The sequence below is a fragment of the Crocuta crocuta genome, unplaced genomic scaffold (genome assembly GCF_008692635.1).
Source record: "Crocuta crocuta isolate KB4526 unplaced genomic scaffold, BGI_CrCroc_1.0 scaffold31, whole genome shotgun sequence".
NCBI lineage: Eukaryota > Metazoa > Chordata > Mammalia > Carnivora > Hyaenidae > Crocuta > Crocuta crocuta.
This window is the reverse complement of record NW_027528362.1, coordinates 49,577-77,092: the sequence shown is the minus strand read 5'-3', so window position 1 is coordinate 77,092 and position 27,516 is coordinate 49,577. Positions and strand designations below refer to the sequence as shown.

The 27,516-nt window shown below is 49.3% G+C and overlaps 1 protein-coding gene across 1 annotated transcript in view; it reads left to right on the top strand.

Moving 5' to 3' along the window:
• Nucleotides 1–27,516, top strand: part of LOC144223251 (ATP-binding cassette sub-family C member 4-like) — a gene marked incomplete at its 3' end in the record, with an annotated part of 99,890 nt that overhangs the window by 22,869 nt on the left and 49,505 nt on the right. Inside the window, 2 exon segments of the mRNA XM_077753969.1 lie at nucleotides 17,096–17,206; nucleotides 17,759–17,879. Of these exon segments, the coding sequence (XP_077610095.1) occupies nucleotides 17,096–17,206; nucleotides 17,759–17,879 (232 nt within the window).

Below are 27,516 nucleotides of genomic sequence, written 5' to 3'. Positions count from 1 at the left end.
TGTTGGGTGAACTGCTGTGTTATGGGCTGAATTGTGTGTCCCCAGCACTCATGGTGGAACCCCAACACCTAGCATCTCAGAAGGTGATGGTATTTAGAGATAGCACCTTTAGAGGGGTGATGAAAATGCAGACAGTAGGGTGGGCCCTAATCCAATCTGACCGGTGTCCTTAGAAGAGAAAATTTGGACACACGTAGATGGTGCCCGTGCACAGAGGAAGGGCCACAGGAAGGGCCTCTTCTGTGAGGACACAGAAGAGGTCGTCTGCAAGCCAGCGAGAGTGGCCTCAGAGGAAATTAACCCAGCCAGCACCTTGATCTTGGACTTCTAGCCTCCAGAACTGTGAGAAAGTAAATTTCTGTTTGTTTAAGCCATCTTGTGGGTGCTGTTTTGTTATGCAGCTGTAGCAGCCTTCTATCAATAGTATTGCTGTTTTTTTTCTTTCTTTTTTCCTTTTTTTTTTTAAAGGGACGATAGTAAAACCTACTTTTGTTAATAGGTCACTGCATATGTTATGTGATTTTCACAAGTATTTCTAGGAAATGGTCAGTGTATGATTATACATAACATACACTGTTAAGTTATCCATTGTACCTCTCATTTAACATCACAGTTCCTTAACCTTTATGTCATAAAATGGGCACAGAATATTACACAAAATAAAGGCATAGCTCAGAGAATTATTATTCTTGTTACTACCACCCAAGTTGCAGAATAGGAATTTTGCCAGCTTTTCTTTCCCAACTGTCCCCATATCCCATCCTAGTCACAAGCCCTTTCTGTCTCAAAAAGAATGAAAATTTGCTTTCAAACTCTCCATGGTATTTCTTTTAAATCTTAATAGGTATATGTTTCTTTTGTCGAAATTTGCTGTCAATGCAGAGCCCCGCGTGGCGCTCGATCTCACAAACCATGAGATCATGACCTGAGCGGAAACCAAGAATTGGACGCTCAGCTGACCGAGCCACCCAGCCGCCCAAATTCTTTGGATTCTTTAATTCTGAACCATATAATCATTCTTCATGAAAATACATATTCGACGCCTTCTCTGCCCCCAGGCACTAGCCTAGGCATTGGGGAGAGAAAGTAATGGCCTTTGTTCACGAGATTGAAAGGCTAGTTTGTAGAGTAAATCTCTAAGAGTTAAAGAGGATACTCGGAGGCAAAGGATAAGCTGGCTTTGTAGGTTTAGCCACATATTCCTGAATTGTTTTAAAGAAAAATTGGATTAGTTTGAGATATTACAATCTTGTAAATATGTCTCTTAACTCATAGCCCCGCCAATATTGGAATGAAAACAGTCCCCCATATCTATGTTAGAACATAGATATAAAAGTTGGGTCTGGCCTGGTACCTTCAGTTTATTCTCATTGTGATTCTCAGCAAGGCTGCAGGTTTCCCAGCATGATTCACTGTTGGGTTTTCTGCGCATGTTGGCTGTTCATCTATGGCGGCCCCGTCACCAAGGAGGTAGGGCCGAGTTTTCTCCTCGTGGTGCCCCTGACTTGAATCCTACCTTCTTCATGGTGACGTGGCAAAGCCCAGGTTCTCCCTTCCTCCAAGAGCCCTTTCTCATGCATGCTGCTGCTGTCACTTCCCATAGCTGTTTGGAGCCTTATCCCTGTTCTACTTGGAGCCAGTGGGCTGCGGTGACATGAGCTGACAGGAACACCAAGGGCTGGTGTCCTCATTCAGTAGCTGGTCTGTCGGGCAATGTCCGAAGTTCCTGCTCTCTGCTCTTCGCTCAGACATCTGCCCTTCCTTTCCAGGCTTCCTCAGGCCAGGTACGCAGAGGCCTAGGATTCTGGTCTTTGTTCACTCATTTAACTGACCTTGATGTTTGAGGTCTGAGGCCAGGTTTTCTCTCTGGGGCTCATGGGCTGCACCAGATTTTCTAAGGTGTGTTCTCTAAAGCCCTGTGATTGAAGAATCATTTACCTCCCACCTTCATGTGACTCTCTTGTCTGGAAGCATAATTAAATCTCCATGCACCTCCAGACCACACCCATGAGGAGAGCTTGTTTAAAATGCAGATCATCTGGGCACGTAGGTGGCTCTGTCCATTAAGCATGCGACCCTTGGTTTCGGCTTATGTTTTGATCTCTTGGTTTGTGAGATCGAGCCCTGCGTTGGGCTCCACGCTGACAGCAGGGATCCTGCTTGGGATTCTGCCCCCAACTCTTCTCTCTGCCCCCACCCCCCGCTCACGCATGCAAGCTTGCTCTCAGACTTAAAGAATAAAACACAGATTCTCAGTTTCTGCCTCAGATCTTTGGCAACGGAATCCCAGTGAGTGGGGTCTGAGTTTATTTTTAAGGAGCTTCTCAGGTGGCTTCATTGTAGGCTAAGTGTGGCAGCTGTGTCCTAGAATTGGAGCATTTGGTCCCAAGGCTGGGGGAGGGAGCTCTTAACATACTCCTGGTCTTTTGCTTCTGCCAGAAGGGTTTACGGTGACAGTGATGGGCTGGTGGGCACCAGGGCTGGGACTATATAGTTTTGTATTAACTGAGGTGAGGCTGAGGTGGCCACGGGGGGAAGACGCAGAGTGGGGGGTGGGGCAGTGGGGAGCTGACCGTGAGGCCGGAAGGAGCTAAGGAGGGGGATCCCGAGACGGGAGCGCCTGGTCTTGATCTCTGGTGAGAGTGTCCTCTGCACGACGGCTGGCCCCAGCTACCAGGNAGATCATGACCTAAGTGAAAGTCGGATGCTTAACCGACTAAGCCACCCAGGCGCCCCCAGACTGCCCACTTTTCAGGCCCCTCTCTTCAGCTGCAAGTTTGCGGGGTCCCCAGGCCACCTTCATTTCTGACCCACTGGCTACAAAGTCTGGGCTTCCCCAAACCCACTTTGCTACAACATGCAGCTCGGGAACGTGCCGTGCTTACAATTCCGGATCTATTCTAGCAAACAGATACGAAGTGGAACCAAAGGGAGGGTGAGGTCTGGGACGGTCCCAGGCTTGAAGCTTTCTTGCTGTATCCCCGTGGGGTCAGGACGGGTCACGCTTCTGGCACATCCGTGTGTGACAGTATTCAGAGTACCGCCGACCAGGGACATTCCCCCAAGCTTGGGTGTCGGGGTTTCTGCTGTGGCTCCATCACGTGGGCGTCTGCAGTGGACTCACTGATGATGCCGTTGCTTTCCATCTCCAGCCTCCTGCCGCAGAGATTGGGCTCGCGTCATGTCACTTAAGGTCTCAACCCTCTGGTCACGCGGTTGGTCTTTAGAGCCTTGCAGGTCCCTATCCTGAGTCACCTGTTAGCATAAATTCCTTTGGGGCCACCATGAGTCACCCTTGTTAGCATAAACCATCTGGGCCCATACTCTTGTTATAAAATTCCAGGGATTGAGAGGAAGCAGGACAAAGTCCGGGAACTGGGCACGGGTGGCAGCCAAGTCTTTTTTCTCCCAGCTTTGAGGCATCATTGACAGAATCGTGAGGTATTTAAAGAGCACAGTGTGATGATTTAATGTATGCATACGTTGTGAGAGGGTCCCTGACCATCTAGTTAATTGTCACACCCATCACCTCATGTTTATCNTTACCCCCCCCCCCCCCCCGCCTTTAAAAATTTTTTTTTGGTGAGAGCATTTGAGTTTTCTCCTAGCAAATTTCCGTGCTACAGTTCGGTGGTATCAACCGTAGCCACCATAGTCACCGTGTTGCGCATTAGAGCCCCCGCCCTTGCGCATTTCATAGCTGCAAGCATGTGCCCATTCACTAGTCTCTTTATCCGCCCCCCGCCCCGCCCCTGGCAACCACATTTCTCTTCTGTTTCGATGACTTCGACTCTATTTTAGATTCCACGTACAAGTCTCTCCGACTTACTTCGCATAGCAGACTGCTTTCCGCATCCATCTGTGTTGTCACAAATAACAGGACTTCCTTGTAAAAAGGTTGAATAGTGTTTCATTGTGTGTGTGCATACACACCACGTGTATATACACACACATACACCACATCTAATGTGAATGCGGTAGTGAACATGGGAGTCCAGATACCTCTTTGAGGTAATGATTTCATTTCCTTTAGATACAAACCCAGACGTGGGATTGCTGGACCGTGAGTGCTTCTGTCTTTAATTTCTTGAGGATCCTTTTTCTATAGTGGTTATTCTAGTTCACATCCCTACCAAGAGTGTTCGAGGGTTCCTTTTCCTCCATATCCTCTCTAACACCTGTTACTTCTTTATTTTTTTGTCTTTTTGATAATGGCCATGCTAACAGGTGTGAGGCAATACCTCGTGGTTTGATTTGCATTTCCCTGATGATGAATGGTGTTGACCATCTTTTCATGTACCCATCTACTGGCCGTCTGTATGTCTTCAATAGAAAAATGCCTATTCAGATCTTTGGCTCAATTTTTTATTTTTTATTTATTTTTTAATGTTCTTATTTATTTTTGAGAGAGAGGTGGGGAGAGAGAGTGAGAGCAGAGGAGGGGCAGAGAGAGAGGGAGACACAGGATCCAAAGCAGGCTCCAGGCTCTGAGCTGTCCGCACAGAGCTTGATGCGGGGCTTGAACCCACGACGAACTGCGAGATCATGACCTGTGCCGAAGTCTGGCGCTTAAGTGACTGAGCCACCCAGGTGCCCCTTAACTTTTTATTTTGAAATAATTTCAGCCTGAGAGAAGAGTTGCAGGAGTGGTACACAGAGCTCATCTGCCCTTCTCCCATATTTCCCAGCATTAGATTCTACCATATTTGCCTTTCTGTTATATTCTTCCTTTTTAGCTGAACTGTTTGAAAGTAGATTATTTGTAGGCATGATGCTCCGTTCTCTCTAAACATTTCAGCATGCATTCCCTACAAATAAGAACACTTTCTTGCATAAGCATGGTATTCCCATCAAAATTCAGAAATTAACGTTGGTGCATTCCTACCATCTAATTCTCAGTCTGTGTAACCAGTTTGTTTATATTACCCAGTTGAGGCCCAGGATAATGTGCTCTATTTAGTTTTCGTATCTCTTCAGTATCTTTCAGTGTGGAACCGCTCTGCAGTCTCTCGGATCATTGATGCTTTTAAAGAATATGTAGGTTACTACTCTGTAGACTGCTCTTCAGTTTGGGTTTGTCTGATGTTTCTTCATGGAAGGAACACGGAGAGGTAGACGCTCAGCAGTCCTTTCACACGGTGTTCACTCGTCTCATTACTGGTGGTGGTAACTTCTCTCATTTGGTTAAGATGGTGCCCACCAGGTTTCTCCATTTTAAAGTTAATCACTAATTTCTTGGGGCATCTGGGTGGCTTCGTCGGTTGAGTGTCCAACTTTGGCTCAGGTCATGATCTCACAGTTCGTAGGTTCAGGCCTCATGTCGGGCTCTGTGCTGGCAGCTCAGAGCCTGGAACCTGCTTCAGATTCTGTGTCTCCCTCTCTCTCTGCCCCTCCTATGCTCATGCTCTGCCTCTCTCTCTCTCTCAAAAATAAATAAACATTTAAAAAAATTGAGATTAATTACTAATTTCTAAAAACTTTCTGACCACTTGTTCTTTGAAGTGATTATCTTTAGTAACTTATCAACAGAAGTCACCCCCCTCCACAGTATCATTAGAATATTAGAATATAGCATTGTGGTAGATTTTTGTTTATGTATGACACATCTTACAACTTGCCCTTAGTACCTTTGCATTGGACTTTCTAATTTTGTTTTTTTTTGTTTTTTGTTTTTTTTAATTTTTATTTATTTCTAGGAGAGAGAGAGATAGACAGCGTGAACAGGGGAGGGTCAGAGAGAGAGGGAGTGACAGACTCTGAAACAGGCTCCAGGCTCTGAGCTGGCAGTCAGCACAGAGCCCAACGCAGGGCTCGAACCCACGAACCGCGAGATCATGACCTAAGCGAAAGTCAGACGCTTAACCGACTAAGCCACCCAGGCGCCCCTGGACTTTCTAATTTTGTAAAACTATATAAGTCTTATTATTTTCCTCTATCTGTGCTTCCCCCCGCCTCAAACTGTTGACCAGTATGTGATGCGCCACCACTTTCTAATATCTTATTTTAATGGGAATAAATTAGTTGTATTTTGCTGGAAAGCAGAGTTGCTCCCAAATGTAGTTTTTGAAAGATATCTAGTAAATATATTGTAGGATTTTTAAATATATTTTACAATATATTACTGCTAGGTTAATTTTAAGGAATTAAGAATAATTTGATAGAGATGCTTCTGTGTATATTAAATAGGATATTGAATTTAAACTCTGATTTCTCATCATGTGGCTTATCTTTATGAGCGAATAGCAGCCCTGGAGTTAGGACCGAGCAATGGGAGGTGAGATCTGGTAGCTAGAGGGGAATAAGGTTGGGAGAGTGACCCGGATCTAGTTTTCTTGCATGAAGGAATGTGGCTTATTGTAATGTATTGACGTTTTGTTCAAATCCCATTCCTGATTGGTTTCCTTGCCTTCCAAAGTCCATCATCTACAAAGCGCCTTGAAAACTATATTGGGTGCCTGGAGGGGCTTAGTTGGGGAAGCGTCTGACTCTTACTTAGTTTCAGCTCAGGTCATGATCTCGTGTTTCTTGAGTTCCAGCCCCACGTCGGGTACTGTGCTGAGTGGCAGAACCTGCTGGGGATTCTCTCTCCCTCTCTCTCTGACTCTCCCCCACTCGCTCACATGCTCGCTTGGTCTCAAAATACACTTAAAAAAAAAAAAAAACTTGTACTATTTCTGCATTACAGGACAAAAGATAATGTTCAGATTCTTACGTTTGGACGTTTGGAGGATAAGACCTTTGGTTAGTTACCCCGTTACCATACCAAATCCCGTGTGGTTTTGAACCTGCTGTCCCTAGGCAATATGTCTCTGCATGTCTGGTTTTGTTTTTCTGGAAAATTCCTCTTTCTCCCTGCTCTCCTCAGTGGGCTCCAAATGATTCTTCTGAACTTGACTCAAGCTTTGTCTCTTCGTGGCAGCCCTCCTTAGCCTCCCTTGAGGCTCTCTGGGTGCATACGCTTTCCACTCTTCATGGTGCAGATGGTTCCTAGACCTGACTGGTGACCAGAATTGCCAAGGCTTGGGCGGCCTTGTGAAGAGGCCACCAGTTGCCTTCTAACTTGGCTTCCTCTGGTTTAGTCACTGGATGGGGCTTTGGTATCTGTTGATCTTGGTTTTATTTAATTTATTTTTTTTTAACATTTATTTATTTTTGAGACAGAGAGAGACAGAGCATGAGCGGGTAAGGAGCAGGGAGAGGGAGACACAGAATTTGAAACAGGCTCCAGGCTCTGAGCTGTCTGCACAGAACCAGATACGGGGCTCGAACTCACAAACTGTGAGATCGTGACCTGAGCTGAAGTCGGACACTTAACCGACTGAGCCACCCAGGCGCCCCTGTTGGTCTTGGTTTTAAACTGCTCCAGGCCAAGACTGGGATTTTGCTGTTTAGCCAGGGTTGGGACAGTGGGGACTGACTATTGGTATCAGGACCAGACAGGAGCCTCCCAGTGGTCATGCCGAAGCACACTGTGCGGCACAGTCTTTTATTGTTATATTTTAATAATAAAATATTTTATTATTATTTTGTTTATTTCAAGAGAGAGACTATGTGCATGCATGAGTGGGTGAGGGGCACAGAGAGAGAGGGAGAGAGAGAATTCCAAGCAGGCTCCACACGGTCAGTACTCGGAGCTCAAACCCATGTCCCGTGACATCCTGACCTGAGCAGAAATCAAGAGTGAGACACTTGACTGACTCAGTACCCAGGCGCCCCTGTATGGCACATCCTTAAACTTGAGCATCCGTGTCACCTGGACGAGTTGGTAAGCTACAGCGTTGGGCCTCACTCCAGGGTCTGTGACTCCCAGTTCTGGGGTGCGGCCTGAAGGTCTGCATTTCCACCAGTTAGGGGATGCCGATGCCTCTGGTCTGGGGATCCCACTGTGAGAATCTCTGCTGTACAGAAGATCGGTCATTGGTAATGGGTTATTGATGTCTTACCCCTAAGGGGACCTGCAAAAGGCCAAGAGGCTGATCCTCCGCCTAGCTCATGGCCACCCCTGCCATGTCCTGCTGTCCTTCTTCAGTGTAAATCCCTCACGGGACCAGGAGCTCCTGGAGGGGATTTGGACCCATGAGTATGAAATGGGTTTATACCGTTACCCGTGTTTCGCTGGCTAAGCGACGACCGCCTGTGGCTACTCTCTGGGGCCAATGTTGGAAGGAAAGTTGTATGGCTTTTCCAGAAGCACAAAAAGCTGAGGACAGTGGTTCTGGCCCAGGGGATTTTGCCACCCAGGCGAGTGTCTGGAGACATTTTTGGTTGTCACAGCCTGGGGCGGGGGGTGCTACTGGCATCTTGAAGGTAAGTCCAGGGATGCTGCTCTCCATCCTGTAGGACACAGACAGCCCTCACGACTGCGGCGTCCAGCCCAGGGCATCAGGAGAGCTGAGCTTACGAACTCCTGCTTTGAGTGGAAGCAGGCTCAAATAATGTAGGGTGGGTCTTCTTTTAATGTTGATTTTTTTGTTTGTTTGTTTAAAAATTTTTTTAATGTGTTATTTCTGAGAGAGAGAGAGAGAGAGACAGACAGACAAGACAGACAGACAGCGTGAGCAGGGGAGGGTCAGAGAGAGAGGAAGACATAGAATAGGAAGAGAGGCTCCAGGATCTGAGCTGTCAGCACAGAGCCCAACACGGGGCTCGAACCCATGAACCATGAGATCGTGACCTAAGCCAAAGCTGGAGGCTTAACTGACTGAGCCACCTAGGTGCCCCTAACATTTTTTAAAAGTTTGTTTATTTGAGAGACAGAGGTAGTTCAAGTAGGGGAGGGGCAGAGAGGAAGAGGGCGGTGGGAGGGGAGAGAGAGAATTCCAGAGAGAGAATTCCAGGCAGTCTCCACGTGGTTAGCAGAGCCCAATGTGGGATTTGGACCCATGAAAGTGCAAGATCATGACCTGAACCAAACCTAGAGTGGGATGCTGGACTGACCGAGCTACCCAGGTGCCTATGGTGGGGTAGGTCTTACTATGAGATCTGTGTGCCTCTCGTTTGTCCCCCCTCCCAGTCCCTGCTCGTGGGTGTCTTTGGTCCTGAGCACCCTACCTCCTCCCACCCCTTGTCCCCCCAGCTCTGCCCTGATGGAGCCTCCAGATTGGGCTACAGCAGCATCCAGTGACTGGTTAGCAGAATGTCCAGGAAAATTAACCACTGATTAATAATTAGCCACAGGTAGAAGTGCTTTAAAATACATCTTTTTCAACAATAAATGACTTATTTGAGTGGGGTGAGGGCATTCGTTGAATATTTACTGACCTCAGCTGACCCGCACATTCCCCTTCTCCCGTAAGAGCTTGGACAGGGCTCTAAGAGTGTCCTCTGTCCCTGCTTCTCGGCCACGGGCGAGTTTTGAGGGACTGGCTTGCTAGGTGCTGGCCACAGGGAACACCACAGAGGACTGTCTTGGCCTCATGGAGCGCTTGCTCTAGAAGGGAGGGAGACAGAATAAGATTGTAGTAAGTAGGTAGAGAAGGTTAGAAGACGGAAATTAAGGAGGGAATCAGGGAGTGTTTGGTTTTTTAAGAGAAGGTAGCCTAGGCCTAGCGGTGGAGGTGAGTTTGGGGCCTGGAGGAGAGAAGACACAGTCGTGGGAGAAAACGGGGAACGGCATTTGTTCTCAGCAGCGGGAACAGCAAACAGGCCCTTGGAACCACTGAGCCGGCGTGGCTGGAACACGGAACGGGTGGGGGAGGGGGACTGGGCTGGAGGCGGGGCTGGAGAGCCAGGAGGGACCCGGTCACGCATGCCACCCCATTAGCAGGTCGGGTGTAATTCTGCTGCAGCAGAAAGCACAGCCTTGTGTTTTTAAGAAACCATCCTGGTGGTTCCGTAGAAAGATCGGGAAACCAAGTGCAGGCAGGCAGGTGTGTTAGCAGCTGTCGCAGCCCCGAGACCTGGTGGGGGGAGCAGAGGTGCCGACAAGTAGGTGGGCCAGGAGGTAGCAGCTACGGGAGTGGCTGATGGCTTGGCTGAGGGGCAGGGAGGCAGCCGGCGACCACCGGGCTTCAGGTTTGAATGGTGGCCTGTTCTAGGGGTTGGTACTTAGAGACACGGGGGAGAACAGTTCTGGCGGGGACATCGGGAGCTCCACTGTGGACCTGGAAGGGACCTGCCTCTTTGGCATCTGAGAGGAGCTGACAAGGAGGCACTTAGCCCTGGGAACCTGGGGTTTGGCGGGAGAGGCCTGGCTGTCGGCAGGCGGGTGATATTGGAAGGCAGGGGTGGGCCGCTGTCCCCTAGGGAAAGCACAGGGCTGCCCTCCAGGGAGTGGCTTGCAGAATAAGGGCGAGGATGGCAGGTGCACAGTCACAGCTGTCGATGAGCCTGGGGGAGGTCTGGGAGCCCGTCCTTGATGTATTCATCAGAAGATCGAGTGTCAGGAAGGTTCCAGAAGAGATGAGAACAAGAATGCGAAAGGCTGGGGTTTGGGGTGCCCTTTGTATTTGCTTCGGAAGTGACTTAGAGTGATGCAGGGAGTAAGGGTGAAGAATGGCAGTGACAGAATGTCGTAGGTGCAGCAGTGCCAGCAAGTGCCAGGGGTGTTTACAGCCAGGAGGCACAGCGCAGGTACGAGGCTAGAAAACAACGGGGATCCTGAAGGGCCGCCCTGAGGCCACAAGGAAAGCTGTGTCCCCGGGGGCCAGCCAGGGTGTGCCAAGAGCGAGGAGCTGAGGGCCCGGGGGAGGTTGCTGGTCATAGGATGGAGTTCCAGAGAGTTTCACGGAGGGCTGGGAGGGAGGATTGGGGACGGTGGTCAGACTGTGAGTGGCAGCTTGGAAGGAAGAACTTCCTTTATCGGATAAAGTGTCCTCCTTTATGAGGGATGAGGTTTAACAGTTTGGAAGAAAGCATTTGATTGAACGGGCACTAGTGGCCAGATCTTTGGAGAAGAGTCCGCACCAGGCTCTCTTGGGCTCAGAGAGCATCTTGGGTGATGATTGACTTCTACATGTAGTGGTGGCCTGTGCTGGCTCTACTAACTAGATAGGGCATCACATGCTGGCTGTTTCCAAACAATGGTGCTTTAATCCCTTTACAACCTTGTATGCTGACCGGCAGGCATAGGAACTTACTCATGATTCTTTTCACTTACTGAATTGTATGCAATAATTTTTAAAGAAGGGGGTTAGGACAGTCATCCACGCATGATGGTTATATAGTCTTGGTGTTGGTGGTGGTGTGGGGACAAGAGACACAATAAAGAGGTATGGATTAGCTAGTGGGAGTGGAGGGACAGCCGTGAGCCCTGGAAGCTCCAAAGTTGAGGTCAGGGCCACAGCGTGGGCCCCGGGGTGGAGGGGGCAAGGATAGTGACCCATTTCGAGATAGCTCACCTGCAGGGAAGGTCTTCCGATCTTGCACTGGCTGGCTTCCTGGGACATCTGTGTCCAGGCACCATGACACACCAGGCTCTGTGTGGGAGTGATTCCAGGCGGTATGTGAGTCGTCTTTGCCCTGAGGGGCTGATGGGCTGGTGGACTGGAGGAAAGCCCACGGGTGTGTTGACTGCTGTGCAGGAGGCAGGAAGGAGAGGGTGAGCTGTGGAGTGAAGGACTGTTGGCACAGAGCGGGGTGCAGGACGGCTCCATCGGCAGTGGTCTGCAGTTGACTAAGTGTCCCTTGTAAAAGACAAGTTGACATTCAGAGGTCTATTGTCTCAGGTCTCCACGTCCAGTCCTTAAGTGGGCTTGCTGTCAGATGGGAAAGCAAGCCTTTGGCCTTTGCTGGTGTCCATGGGGCTCAGCTTGGCTTTTTGGGATTTGGGCACCAAAAGGCATCGGGAGAGTCTTTAAATCAAGGGCTGCAGTGAAAGAAGTTTCCTTAATTAACTTCATCTAAATTATTAGAGCCTTTTTAAGGGGGCCCAAATGTGATTCCTTAAGAGCTATGTCTTCGTAACTGCTGGTATTTGTCTGGTGGGGCTTTTTAAAAAAAAATTTTTTTTTAAATGTATATTTTTGAGACAAAGACAGAGAGCATGAGCGGGGGAGGGGCAGAGAGAGAGGGAGACACAGAACCCAAAGCAGGCTCCAGGCTCTAGGCTCTGAGCTGTCAGCACAGAGCCTGACACAGAGCTCCAACCCGCCAATGTGATATCAGGATATGAGCCAAAGTCTGACGCTTAACCGACTGAGCCATGCAGGCGCCCCTCCTTCTCTGTTTTTATCTTATTTTTCCTTTCTTCCCCCTATGTTCATCTGTTTTGTTTCTTGAATTCCACATAGGAGTGAAATCATGTGGTATTTGCCTTTCTCTGGCAGACTTAGTTCACTTAGCATAATATACTAGTTCCATCCGTGTCATTGCAAATGGCAAGATTTCATTCTTTTTGATGGCAGAGTAGTATTCCTATGTATGTGTACACCACATCTTTATCCATTCAGCCGTTGATGGACATTTGGGCTCTCTCCATAGTTTGGCTATTGTTGATAGTGCTGCTGTAAACATCAGAGTGCATGTGCCCCTTCAAATCAGTATTTTTGTATCCTTTGGATAAATACCTAGTAGTGCAGTTGCCAAGTCATGGGGCAGTTCTATGTTTAAGTTTTTGGGGAGCCTCCCTACTGTTTTCCACAGTGGCTGCATGTTGAGTGGGTGTATGTAGTGTTAAAAGGAACCCCAGCTGACCCCCTCAGCAGCCTTGGGGGGGGGGGTGTTCTTCCCATTTGCCAGAGGCCAGTACTGAGAGATTGTGTGGCTGATCCATGGTCATATGGCCAGAAAGTTAGCGAAGTCTGGAGTTCCTCCTTCGTCATACCCAGCAGAACTTTTTCTCATTAAATTAAAAAAAATTGTGGTAAAAAACATAAAGTTTGCCATCTTTTTTTAAATGTTTATTTATTTATTTGAGAGAGAGAGAGAGAGAGAGCGCGCGCATGAGTGGGAGAGAGGGAGAGAGAGAAGCCCAAGTAGGCTCTGCATTATCAGCATAGAACCCAAGGTGGGGCCCGAACCATGAAGTGTGAGATCTTGAGCTAAGCCGAAGTTGGATGCTTAACTGACTGAGCCACCCAGGTGTCCCTCCCCCACCATTAACCATTTTAAGTGTACAGTTCAGTCGTGTTAAATGCATTCACAATGTTATGCCACACTTTTCATCTTGCATTAGTGTTTTGTCAAGCATGAACTTCCCCTTCCTCCCCCTCCACAACCACGCTTCTGTCTCTTTGTATTTGACGACTCTAAGTACCTCCTGTAAGCGGAATCATAATGTTTGTCTTTTGTGGCCGCACATTTTACGTTCCTACCTGCTGTGCGCCAGAGTTCCAATTTCTCCACGTTCTTGCCCAACTTGTTTTTTTCTGATATAGTAGCCCTGCTAATATGTGTGAGGTGATGTCTCATTATGGTTTTGATGTCCAGTTTCCTAATGAGAAGCGTCTTTTCCTTTTCAAAAACAGATTTTTAAAGAGGGCCTTTCAGGGCAGGGTGTCCGCATCTGGGTCATTCCGCTGCTAATTGCCTGAGTACCTTCTACAGGGGAAAGGCTGGAATCAGTGGCCCAGTGGTAAAGCTCACAGATCTGTACTTTTCTCCTGGAAGGAAATTGAGACACAGAGATATTGGGTGACTGGAAAAGGGTCATGGAGGTGCTGAGTTTGTAGAAGTAGAGTGGGGGGCGGTCTGGGATCCTGGAGTCCCCAGTACCATTGCTGGGACTAGAATCCAGCCTTCCAGCTTCTGAGCTGGGCTTCTTGGAAGTACCAGGCTACCAGGGTTAGCAAAATCTGAAGCTCAGTTTCTCTTTCTGCTTCCTTTATGACTCATGATTCATTTATTCAACAGAAAATTCTGGAGCACCTCTTCTGTACCCAGTATTGTGCTAGGGATAAAGCAGTGAATAAGAGAAATAGGATCTCTACTTTCATGGGCCATTGTCTGGCCTCAGAAATTTCCTTACCCTGGCAAATCAATGAAATGGTGTTCGTCGTTAGGCCGTCTCTGCATATTAAATATTGTCATTTAAATAATGCATACTGGATTTGTAGAGGGTTTTTTTTAATCTTTAAAAAATCTTTTTTAAGTTTATTTACTTTGGGAGAAACAGTGAGCAAGGGATGGGTGGAGAGAAGTTGAAGGAGGTTGCAAGCAAGCTCCTTGCTATCTGCACACAGCCCAACTCCGGGCTCGAACTTACGAACCATGAGATCGTGACCTGAGTTGAAGTTGGACGCTTAACTGAGTGAGCCACCTAGGCGTCCCCGTATAGGTGTTTTTGATCCTCTACACAGTTATTGTTTTTTGTTTGTTTCATAATTAGTAATTCGTAGAGATCATTTGAAATTATACAAGTACCATGTTACACATCAAACTTCACCCATGAGTCTTAGCTTCATTGGTAATTTCCTAACTCCATGGTTCCTTCTATATTTGCATTCTAGAATACAAGAGCTTTCTCTTCTCTCCTGTTTCTTTCTTTTTTTTTTTTTAATTTTTCAAATTTATTTTTGAGACAGAGACAGAGCATGAGCGGGGGAGGGGCAGAGAGAGAGAGAGGAGACACAGAATCTGAACCAGGCTCCGGGCTCTTAGCACAGAGCCCTATGTGTGGCTCGAACCCATGAACCGTGAGGTCATGACCTAAGCTGGAAGTTGGACATTTAACCAACTGAGCCACCCAGGCGCCCCCTCTTCTCTCCCATTTCTGTAAAAGTAAGGATTCATGGATTCTTCTGTTACTTAATGGTTTGACTCATCACCATTTATCATGTGATGCCAGTAGCATCCCAGGTTGGTCTAGGAGAGCCCTTCGCGCAGTCTCCTCTGTCTTTTGGGCACATGTTCGTGATTCCTTTAGGGTAAGGTGTTGCGGGCTCATCTCCTGCTTTCTCTCCTGTTCTGTGCTGGTGTCAGGCTGTGGACGGGGTGCCCTTGCCAGGAACATCTGGGACCCCACTTGCCTGGGCTCTGCTACTTGCGGCAGCACCATGGGCGTTGTCCCTTTTGCGGCCAGTGCTGTGGTCGAACCAGCCGGTGTGATTCTTATGGTTGCAAGACGCGTCTCAGCAACAGCCATCAGGGAACATTGGACGAGACAATGTTTATTACCCACAGGTTCTAGAGGGCAGGGTGCCCGGCAGGCCTGGGGCCACAGCCCTGTCGAAGCTGGGAGAAGTGGGGCCCAGGGCACGTGGGCATGCACACGCCTGGTCTGGGGTTCTGCCTTTATAGAGATCGGGTGGGGCGCCTGGGTTTCACGAGTTCACTCTTTATTGGTGAACTGAAAACATAAGCCGGAATGAAGGCATGGGAAAAGCCAGTGGTCAGACATGGTCAGTTATCTCGGTCATCCTGAGCTTTCTTTAAAAAAATTTTTTTTTTAATATTTATCTTAGGGGGGGCAGAGAGAGAGAGATTGAGAGAGAGTGAGCAGGGGAGGGGCAGAGAGAGGGAGACACATCTGAAGCAGGCTCCAGGCTCTGAGCTGTCAGCAGAGAGCCTCATGCAGGGCTCGAACTCATGAACGGTGAGATCATGACCTGAGCCAAAGTTGGACTCTTAACCAATGGAGCCACCCAGGCGCCCCTAATCCTGAATTTTCTTAAAAGAAGAGGAAACTTTCTGGGTGATGTGATGTGGCTCTTGATGCAGTGTGGCTTCACTGTCTTTATTTGAGGTGGATGACAGGAAGTGAATGCCTCAGCAATGAAAAGCTTGATGTCATGCACTTACATGACAATTAGAAAAGCTAATCATCAGGCTTGACATACTGCCCCAGCCTGGAAATGAGACCTTTCTTCAAGGAGACCTGGTTCCTCCAGGGACGAGAGATCGTGAAAAACCAAGACCTGGGTGCAGGGCAAGAAAAGTTATAAAGTCAGTCAGTCAGTCTAGTTATAAAGCAAGTCCTGGGGATGTAATGTATGATATGTGACTATAGTTAATAATTCTGTATTGCATACTTGAAAGTTGCTAAGAGAGTAGATCTGAAAAGTTTTCATCATAAGAAAAACTATTTTTTGTAACTGTATGGTAAAAAAAAAACCCCAAAAAACCCAAAATCTGGGCGCTGGAATGCTTTTTGCTGCTAGTGTATCACTGCTCCCAGGACCTCTCAGTGGATAGAGCTGTGTGTGAGTGTGAGAGAGTGTGTGTGTGTGTGTGTGAGAGAGAGAGAGAGAGAGAGCGAGCGAGAGAGCACACGCACATATTTATTTTCCCCTCCANTGTGTGTGTGTGTGTGTGTGTGTGTGTGTGAGAGAGAGCGAGCGAGAGAGCGCACGCACATATTTATTTTCCCCTCCATATCTCTATATTTAAAATGTACACTTTCAGGGGTGCCTGGGTGGCTCAGTCAATTAAGAGTCCGACTCTTAAGTTCAGCTCAGGTCATGATCTCACAGCGGGTGAGTTCGAGCCCCACACTGGGCTGTCTGCTCTCAGCTCAGAGCCTGCTTCGGATCCTCCGTCTCTGCCCGCCCCTCTCCCTGCCCCGCCCACTCCTCCCCTACTCCTGTTTATGCTCTCTCTGTCTCTCTCAAAATTAAATAGACGTTTAAAAAAATTTTTAATAAAATGCACACTGTCAAAAAATTGAAGCATAGTTGTCGCAGGATGTTACTGTAGCTTCAGGTGCACAGGTGATGCTGTGCTCGGCACACGCGTGGCCACTGTCTGTCACCACGCATCACTATGATGACACCACTGACTGGGGGCGCTGGCTGAGTGGGTAGAGCATGCAGTTCCTGACCTCTGGGTTGTGAGTTTAGGCCCCATGATGGGTGTCGAGATTACTTAAAAATAAAGTCCTAAAAACACCCCAGCAACATCATTAACTCTTCCCGATGCTGCACCTTTCATCCCTGTGACTTCCTCATTGCATGACTAGAAGCCTGAACCTCCAGTCTCACCTTTGCACCTCCCCTCCCCCTCCCTTCTGGCAACATCTGTTTGTTCTCTGTATTTATGGGTCTGTTTCCGCTTTTCGTTCATTATGTTTTTAGATTCCACGTATAAGTGAGGTCATACGGTATTTGTCTTTTAGACCCCCCTTTTTTTTTTTTTTAACAAACCCCACAAATGTAAGTTTTAATGAGACAGATGTGTACTTTGGATGTGTTCACCCCCCTTTTCTCTTAATTTTTAACAGGTGGCTGAACCCCTTGTTTAAAATCGGTCACAAACGGAGATTAGAGGAAGATGATATGTATTCAGTGCTTCCAGAAGATCGCTCAAAGCATCTTGGAGAGGAGTTGCAAGGGTAAGCAACGTGCAGGAAGGAGCCGGGTCAGGAGGAGTGAGAATTTCCCAGCGTGTGTCTCATGGTTTGGGATGGGTCTGGCCTGCCTTTAGGCCCTTCCGGAAACGTACACTCCCCTCCCCTCAGGCTGTCTATGTTGGAGGCTGGGGGAAAGGGTGTGTTTCCTGTGGCTTTGTGGGGTGGAGGTCACCAGTGCAAAGGCCCTGGATGTCAGGATCTGTCCCCAGAGATGCTGTCACTGGAGGAAGCTGTCTGGACTCAGCTTACTGGATTGCTCATGGTGCTCTAAGTCCAGCAGTGCTTGGCCGTGACTTGTTTTCCCAAGACCGGAACTTTCTCCCTCGAGGCATGTCTTTCCGATGCTTCAGATTCTGCACTACACATCTTTCAGGAGCCCCGCACACTGTTGGCAGCGCCAGTGAAGCAGCCACAGAGGGCGCTGTGATAAACAGAATGTCCTGTAATCAACACTTAGCTTTGGCTTTGACCGCTCGCCCGTTTGGCCCCATAGCTGGGTATTCGGGTTCTCACCGTGCTTTGCTTCTCTTGCAGGTACTGGGATAAAGAGGTTTTGAGATCCGAGAAAGACGCACGGAAGCCTTCTTTAACGAAAGCGATCATAAAGTGTTATTGGAAATCCTACTTGGTTTTGGGAATTTTTACACTAATTGAGGTAAAAGCTTTTATACGCAGTGCATTGTTTGTCAGCGTGCGGGGATGGGTACTGAGGTGGCCGCACTACCAGCGTCAGGGGCAGATGGATTAAGGTCTGGGGATAAAACATGTCTAGGAAACGTGATGGAGCTCAGTGGTGCTGTTCATCTTCAGAGCGGGTAGATACTTGACTGGACCTTGGGCGGTTGGGGGAGACGGGCTTACTGTTTATCTTCTAATCAATTAAAATGCAGTTGCCAAGGATGGGTCTGTAAAGCCTCATGACACGTTGGGATATTGTCGGTGCTCGGCAAGTGTTATAAATGCTAAGAGTGATCCTTGACCCAAAGAAGACTCCATCCTCAAGGAATACGTGTGCTCTGGTTTGGAGGAATTCTGTTTGGAAAGAGCCCAGAGTAACACAAAACATGTTAGAGGTGCTCGGCAAATAGCAGCTAAAACGACCTGGCCAGATCTGATAACCATTTTCCCGAGAAGGTATTACTCCCTCCCCCTTCCTGGGGAGCAGAGCCCCGGGGCACTGTGTGGAGGGTGGAGCCTGCCAGCTCCCAAGAACACAGGTTTCTCTAGGTCGCTCTCTTTCCAGAAGGACATGTACTACAAGCCAGGGATCTGTCCGTGGAGGGGCTCTGGCTTCATGAATTCTGGAGGATTCATACGCGACCCGTTCCGGCTTCCTGTCCCTGGTTATGGGGGTGGACCGCCGGTTGGAAGGAGGAGCTTTGGTAGCGTGGGGATGATGTGCAGCGGGAAACCAAAGGCAGAATGGCATCACATCCTTGACCTCCGTCACCCTGAAGGGCCTCCGTTCAGCTCCTCCAGGAAGACGGTGTTTTCCTGGCACGGTGCCCGTGAGCCTGTGTCCTGGGCTGCAGCCTGCGGGAAGGATGCTGCCATTCCATCTGGGTGGCTCGTGCTCTCTGTGGTCCCTCGGTACTGCCTTAGGGACGTTGGTGGCCCTGTGAATGAATGTGGGTCATAGGGGTGGAAGTTGTGGTGGCTGGGAAAAGGTTATTTTAGGTGGAGAAGGGTGCCGACTTGTCCTAAGTGCTGGGCGTGAGATGGGTGGGCGGGTCGATCTGTATGGGGGAGGGGCAGCTCCAGTGTACAAGGCTCTGTTGTACTGAACGGCAGTGGGTGTAGGTAGGTGACCTCTGTCCTGTATAACTGGAGGAAACCAGAGGGTCTGTCAGCCAACAGGGGACTGGATGGTCCGGGGAGACTGATGACAGGTGGGTTGGCCAGAGGGTGGCGACAAGTATGTGGGGTGCCCACCACCACCTAGATAAATGCCATGGCTTGTTGAGGGCAGGGTGGAGATGCAGAGCAGTGGGAGTCATGGGGGCCGGGGTGGGGGGAGAGGGTACAGGAGCCTCACGACCACCCCAGCTTGTCATCGACCCGTGGACAGGTGTCCCAGTGATGGTGTTTCTACGTGGTCACAGCAAGTCTCAGTTTGAAATACACTGGGTGACAAGTTGGTGTTGCCGTGGCCGTTGTGTGTGCAGGATTTCCTGATCAGACCTGGGTGCCGACCTCTCAGACCGGAGCGGTCGTGGATTCTGTTTGGCGGGGATCCCTGGAGACTTGGCGTGGGCCCAGTGTCTGGGTGGGGGCGACAGGCACGTGCGACCTCGGTGCTGGCTGGTGTCCCGGTACAGCCTTCCTCTGCTGCCCCCGGTTCTCTGCTTTCCCTTTGCTATGAGCCCTGAAGACGAGGCACCAGAGGGGTGGCCCTCGTGGCTGGGTTTGGACTTCTGGCTTTCCTCTCCGTCATGCACTGCCGCCTTCTGGGCTGGGGTCTCTGCGCCCCACCTGGTGACTGGAACCCGTCTCAGCCTGAGCTGCAGGTTTTCGCTGGTTTTGGGGGAAGAGGTATGAGGTGCAGAGGCTGGGCTTCTCCCTGAGAGGATTGGCCCCACTGTGGTGCAGGGAGCACTGATTACTGAGTCGTCCAGCCTGGGAATACCTACTCCTGGGGGAGCTGGGGGTCCCGGGACGGCGGGTGGGGGGGCTAGATGACGGTGCAGCTGGTAAGAGTGCCAGGCTCTTTTAGCACTTTGGGTATCGGGGAGTAGAGTTTGGCAGATGTGGGGTTTACGCTCAGTAGCATTAGTGTTCCTAATGGCCGTGGTAGGAGGGGCTTATAGCCGGTAGTCGTCGCGGCCGTGGTGGTGGTGGTGGCTGCTCAGCCTCAGTGGCGGCCGCTCAGCCTCAGTGGCGGCATTGAAGCAGCAGCGGCAGTAGGGCGCACCCTCAGTAGCGACAGCAGCAGCAGTAGTATTACTAGTAGCACTGCTGTTACTGCTGGCGGCGGAGTGTAGCGACCCCTGCTCAGCAGTAGTATTACTAGCCGCCGCAGAGGCTCGAACTTCATAGCAGCAGCAGCAGCGGTAGTAGTGCAGTCAGTGGCAACGGTGCCGCTAGTAGCAGTTTCCGCAGGGGCTCACGCGCGGTGGTGGTTGTGGTGGTGACAGCGGTACTGGCGGTACGATAGGAATGACAGGCACTTGCGACTGTCAGAAACTGCGACAGGCACTTTACATGGAACACTTCATTCTTGCAGCCAGCTCACACAAGGTGGTGTTAGCATTTCCCCCATTTTAGGGAAGAGGACGCACAGTGCCAAGTAGTTCCAAGGTGTGCCCGGTGTCACACAGAGCTTAAAGGACGGAGCCGGATTCAGTGTCGTGGGTGCTCTAACTTACGAGCCTGACCATCTCGATGACTGACAGCTCATCCAGTGTAGGGAAGGCTTGATCTGAGAACTTTGACTTGAGGGTCTCAGATGCATGCATCTTGAACTTGGCTTAGGCATAAAAGTATGACGCTAAGAACTCCCTGGATAGGAAGTGAGATTGGGGAATGCCAGTTTAGAGCTCAGGTGACAGTGTCCGCTGGGTGCTGGAAGTGGCTAGGGTGCTGACGCTGGCAGCAGCAGCATGGCGTCTTCAGGTCAGCCAGGAGCGCTTAGAGAGCCCCCTCTGCTCTTCACTGTCCCCAAGTGGATGGGGGTGTGGCTGCCTGTGCCTGAGTTCTTATTATCCATCCACACTCTTGTTTTTTTTCTTTTCTTTTCTTTTCTTTTCTTTTCTTTTCTTTTCTTTTCTTTTCTTTTCTTCTTTCTTTCTTTCTTTCTTTCTTTCTTTCTTTCTTTCTTTCTTTCTTTCTTTTTAAAGTTTACTTATTTTGAGAGAGAGAGTATGAGAGCAGGGGAGGGGCAGAGAGAGAGAAAGTCTAAAGTAGGCTGCACACTGTCAGCTCAGAGCCTGAGGCATGGCGCGGAAAAGTGAGATCAGGACCTGAGCCAAAATTGAGAGTCAGACGCTTAACGGACTGAGCCGCCCAGGCTGCCTGCATCCATCCACATTCTTAAGACACCATCTGGCTGAGCCCCTGGGGACCGACCGGCGGGAGCCCTGGAGTCTCAGAGGGCACTTGGATGATCTGGACAGCGGCCGAGATCTCTCCATGGTTACCAGCAGGTGTGCCTGGCTCCCTGCTGAGAGATGGTGTCCCCGCGAGCCTCCAAGTCGCCGTGCACCTACACGGGTGCGAACCCCAGGTCAGGCCCGGCACGCGGGGCATCCCTGCGGCAGGGCGTGCAGCCGGCAAGGCAGCGCGGTGATGGCCTGGGGTGCACTTGGGCAGCCCACACATCAGGCGCGGGGTGGACCTGGGCTGCCGCCTGGAGCGCACCCGCTCATCATGCCGCGGCGAGGCCCGTGTCTTGGCGGTGCCCAGTATCACAGGACACCGTGGTTGCTAAGCATGGTGACTAGCTCGTGGTGATGCTTCTCGCCGCGTGTCATTAAGAGAACACGTGCCAGAGCCCTTACTCCGGGTGGCAGGAAGCTGCTGCCGCTCACGGTGTTAGAGCTCAACCGGAAGTGAACCTTGAGTTCTTCTCCGGCAGCACAAGGAGCCTGAAACCCAGCGCACACTGGAAAATAAATCCTTGTTTTCCTAGACTTGCCTGTTGACAGGGGGCTGTTCTGGAGAAGTTAGAAATGGTGTTTAATGGTGGAACTAAGTAAGGATCTGTTCTCTTTCAAAGTCACTTTCAGGTGCTATTTTGGGTTCTCAGTGATTAAAGGTAGTTACTGAGTTTGATGGGATGAATGTTAGTTTATTATTTTTGTTATTTTTATTTTTGAAAGATAGACGGAGACAAAGCACAAGCAAGGGAGGGGCAGAGAGAGAGGCACACAGTATCCAAAGCAGGCTCCAGGCTCTGAGCTGTTAGCACAGAGCACCCTGAACCCATAAACCGTTGCGAGATCATGACCTGAGCCGAAGTCCGACGCTTCGTTCACTGAGCCGCCCAGGCACCCCAGAATATTAGTTTAATAATAAATTCTGTGAAGAAGCTTCTTAAATTTGTTTTTAACATAATCATTTTTGAGAGAGAGAGACAGTGTGAACCGGGGGGGATGGGAGGGGCAGAGAGAGAGGGAGACACAGAATCCGCGGGAGGCTCCAGGCTCTGAGCTGGCTGTCAGCGCAGAGCCCAATGCGGGTCTTGAACCCACAAACCATGAGATCATGACTTGTGCAGAAGTTGGACACTTAACCATCTGAGCCACCCAGGCGCCCCTCTGTGAAGCAGCTTATTTTGTGCAGTTCTGTGCTGCTTGCTGGACTTTGTGTTGTAGGTAGTGGAGGATCTGAGCTCAGCCTGAGGATCTTCCGGAAAGCTTGAGGCTTGCTGATTACCCACGGTCTCCAAGCAGCCGTGTTACCAGCTGGAGCATAGGCAGGGCCTTCCCCCTGCGCTAGGCAGCACCAGCGGGGCCAGGCAGGGCGTTCGCTGCAGGCCAGGGCGAGGCTTTAGAGTTGGATTTCAAAGGCGTGAGAACCTCCGTCAAGGCTTGGACACCAGCCCTGAGCTGTTGAGTGCAGCGTCCTTGCAGGCCACCGCTAACTTGAACGGAACTGCCTGCGAGTTCCCTGCATACCTGGCCCCTGTGTGCATCTCCATGGGGACGTGGTGGGGACAGAGCAAGTCTCCTCCTGCCCAGAGTCCCGAGGGCAGAGAGGAGGAGCCTGGAGCCTCTCCACGGGACACACTGTAGGCATCCCCCCACCCCCCCACCCCCCCCCCCAGCTCCCAGTGCCGTCCACAGCCTGTGCTGTGTGAGTGAGGTGGCCGCGTGTCACCGGTGAGCTCCTCCCAGTGCCCTTGCCCTGACAAAGGAAGGGTGGCCGGGCTTAGGTCTGCTACCTGGGACCCTTGGAAGTCGCTCCAGGCAGCTGCCGGCGTTGGCCGGTGACCAAGGCCACTTGCTGATTGTATCTGGTCCGGGTGAGGCTGTAGGGAGTCGCACGGTTGCCTGACTCTTTAGGCCGGCACTCAGCTGATGGGCAAGAAGTAAATAGAATCCTTTGAATTCCCCAGGGTGGTTCGTACTGCAGTTTAGGGCTGATTCCAGGAGAGCTGCTCCCGGGGCTTTGCATGTACTTTTTTAAACATGTTTTTTTAAATGTTTATTTTTATTTTTGAGAGACAGAGACAGCGTGAGCAGGGGAAGGGCAGGGAGAGAAGGAGACTAGAATCTGAAGCAGGCCCCAGGCTCTGAGCTGTCAGCACAGAGCCTGACGTGGGGCTGGAACTCACTAATGCGAGATCATGACCTGAGCCACCCAGGTGCCCCTAAACATTTTTTTTAAGTTTGTTTATTTTGAGAGAGAGAACGTGAGCGTGAGAGCACGGGCAGCGGAAGAACAGAGAGATAGAGAGGAAGAGAAGCTCTGTCACCGTCAGCTTGGAGCCCGACTCAGGGCTCGAACTCACAAACCCTGAGATCATGACCTGAGCCGAAATGGAGAGTCAGAGGTTTGCCCAGCTGAGCCACCCAGGCGCCACAGGGCCTTTGCATTTATGTCCTCTTTCTTCCAAGTGCCCTTCACCTCTGCTCAACCCATGGGGCTGAGGAGTGGCTGCTGGTAGCTGACTCGGTGGGTCATGAATAACCGCTAAGGACTGCATGGCGATGACAAGGTGAGGAAGTGGACAGGAGACCTGCCAGGCACACCCGCTCTGTACACGCTGCCGGGTCGTGGGTGTGTAGTGTTAGTCGTATCCACAGTGATGACCCCAGTTACAAACAAAGGTGATGCCTGAGAGAGAGAGACAGAGGGAGAGAGAGCATGCACACACAGGGGAAAGGCAGAGACAAAGGGAGACACAGAATCTAAAACAGGCTCCAGGCTCTGAGCTGTCAGCACAGAGACCAATGTCGGGCTCGAACTCACAAACTGCAAGATCATGACCTGAGCTGAAGTCGGACGTTTAACCGACTGAGCCACCCAGGCACCCCTAGGTGACTGTTTTAAAAAGATTGCATTCATAATGGTTAAATTAAAAATCAACTTAGAAGGGAAGCTTCTGGGGGCGCCCGGGTGGCTCAGTCGGTTAAACATCTGACGTCAGCTCAGATCATGATCTCGCAGTTCATGAGTTCAGCCCCATGTCTGGCTCTGTGCTGACAGCTCAGAGCCTGGAGCCTGCTTTGGATTCTGTATCTCCGTCTCCTCGCTCTCTGCCCCTCCCCCACTCATGCTCTGTCTCTCAAAAATGAATAAATGTTAAAAAAATTAAAAAAATAAAGAAGTGAAACTTCTAGCAACTCCCTGGAAAAGTTGGCTTTTATGAGCAACTTTTCTCAAGAGTTTTTGTTCTGTGTTGTTGCCTGTAAGCAGCAGTGGATTTTCCAAGCTGGTGTGAGGCTAGCCTCTGCCACTAAGAACAGAATAGGTCTCAGGGCACCTGGGTGACTCAGTCAGTGGAGTGTCTGACTTCGGCTCAGGTCTTGATCTCAGTTTGTCAGTTCAAGCCCCGCATCAGGCTCTGTGCTGACAACATGGAGCCTGCCTAGGATTCTCCTCACTCTCTTTCTGCCCCTCTTCTGCTTGCGTGTATGCTCGCACTAGTGCATGCTCTCTTTCAAAAAAAAAAAAAAAATAACAAGAAGGATAGAATAGGTCTCTTCCCAGGACTCCTCTGTAATAAAGGTGATCTTAGTTTATACTTAACGTTTATGCTGGTATTAGGGCACTTTGAGTAGTTATATCTCATCTCTTTGTGCCTGGATTCCTCTGAAGTAGACAAGGCACGTATTTCTGTGCATTGGGATACAGAGGTGCAGGAGGGCATGGATGGACTTACGGTCATGTGATGTGCAAATGGCTGACCTGGGTTCTGAAGCAAAGCGTTCTGATTGCCAAGCCGGTGCTCTTTGCGTTCTGTCCTGGCGCCTTCTCCTGCCTCTCTCGAGGGGTCAGAGAGCCAAGAGTAGGTAGGTGTGTGGTGTTTTGTTTTGTTTTTTTCGTGACAACAGTTCTGTGCTCCTCTGTCAACTGCTTCATACACTTTCTGTTCCCTGTAGCTTTAAGAACACTTCAAAAATGCAAACACAGAATACAATTGAAGGGTAGCAGAATGTGCCACCCCAGAATATGCCTCTTTGGCATACAGATACTCTTGAGAAGCATCAGACCCAGGAGAAGCCCTGAAGACAGAGTAGAAGTTACCCTTCTGTAACAGACAATTACATTTATAAAGGAAATCTACATTTGTAAGGGTGTCTCCTGCTTTGTGCCAGAAGACAGGGCTGGCTCGGAATCACAAGACAATCTTATCAATGGAGAAATTTTTTTTTTAAGTTTGTTCGTTTATTCATTCGTTCGTTCATTCATTCATTCATTCATTCAGAGAGAGAATGTGAGCACAAGTAGGGAAGGGGTAGAGAGAGGGAGAGAGAGAATCCCAAGCAGGCTTTACACCACCAGTGCAGAGCCTGATGGGGAGCTCGAACCTGTGAACTGTGAGATCATGATGTGAGGTGAAGTCAGACACTCAACAGACTGAGCCACCCAGGTGCCCCTCAATGGAGAAGTCTTTAAGACGACTTAAATCTGCACACCCTGTCTTATTCTTGTTTAGCTTGCTTTTCCTGTCAGCCCCTCCTGCATGGTGGCAGCTCTGGCCTGTCCGAGAGTTACTCAGTTTTTCTTGGGTGCTTCCGTGTATACTGCAGGTATACCTGTTAATAAGCTTCTGTTTGTTCTCTCCTGTTACTCTCTTTTCTGTTACAGAGGATCTCAGCCAGGAGCTCAGAAGGATGGAGGGAATGTGGTTTTTCCTCCCCTGCAGATTAAGCCTGCATGTCACCCTAAGCCAGTTTCAGTGGGTTATCAACTCATCACCGGTCTTCCATCGAAACTCTACTCCCTGTCATGCAGTTCCCAAGTACTATATCATTTCATCTATAAAGATTTTAGTATGTATCTTTTCAAGCTACGACTCTTTCCTTGAGATAACCTAATGTCATTATTCTGTATAAACATTAGCACGAATACTAGATAGCATCATTGTCTAGCCAGTGCTCACATTGCTATGTCTTTTTTTCTCTCGCAGTTTGAATCGGTATCCAGATCAGGTGCATTTGGTTGATAGAGGTGGTGTGGGTTCCTTTCTGTCCCCTCTCATTACAATTTTCTTTTTATTTTCAAGTCGAATACTTGAAACCGTAGACTTCCCACAGTCTGGATTTGGTCTATTACTTGCCCTCCTGTGACACTTAATAGGTTCCTCTGGACCCTGAAATTGGTGGTTAGATCTAGAAGCTTGATCTGACCCCATTTTTCTTTCTTTTTTCTCCTTGGCAGATTTACTTCATAGATCTGGTGGTCTGCGTCGCTAATAAGGTCCATCACATCTTGTCTTTATAATCGTGTGGGTGATGTTAGGAGCGCTGTTCCTGATCATAGCTCAGATCCCAGTAATTTACTAGAGGGTGCCAAATGGTGGTATTCTCATTCCTCCTGTCTTCATTCAGGGATTTTCTTCAGTTAACCTTAAAAATAAAACTGCCAGTTATTTTATCAGCAAAAATAGGCTTATTTGGAAATGGCAGATCTGTTCCCAAGCAGTGGCCAAGCAAGCTATGGCCAGTAGTTGGCGAGTTGCTCTTTAATAAGGGCAAGTGGGAAGTTGGGAAGTGCTGTTATAAACACTCTCAGTTTTTTGCTGTTATGTTTCACTCAAGCATTTTTTCTTTGAGAGCTCATTTCTATTTCCTGTGTTTTCTTTTTTCTCATGGGTCAGGGATGGTGGAGTTGGGCAAGAAATGTTTAAAACACATGGGGTAGTCTGGTGGAGGAAATGCCCACTGGGGAAGTTTTGGCATCTAGCCGTGTAACAAGTTATCCTAAGAAGCAAAAAGTGGGGCTCAAATGTCAGGTGCTTTATGGGAGCTGAATGGCAAATACTCCATTTAGAAACACCTTCAAAGACTCTGAAAGTCTGGTAGAACCTTGAACTTTAGGGTGTTGTGGTATCGTATTGGGCTCTTCTGAAAATCCTTTATGGGGATGCCTGGGTGGCTTAGTTGGTTGAGCGTCTGACTTTGGCTCAGGTCGTGATCTCGCGGTTTGTGAATTCAAGCCCCACATCAGGCTCGTTCTTATCATCAACACAGAGCCTGCTTCGGATCCTCTGTCCCCCCTCTCTTTCTGTACCTCCTCCACTCACACTCGTTCTTTCTCAAAATAATAAATAAGTAAAAAATCCCTTATGTTTTCACAATTAGGAAGAATTCTCATGAAGGAATGATAAAGACTATTCTCAGTTG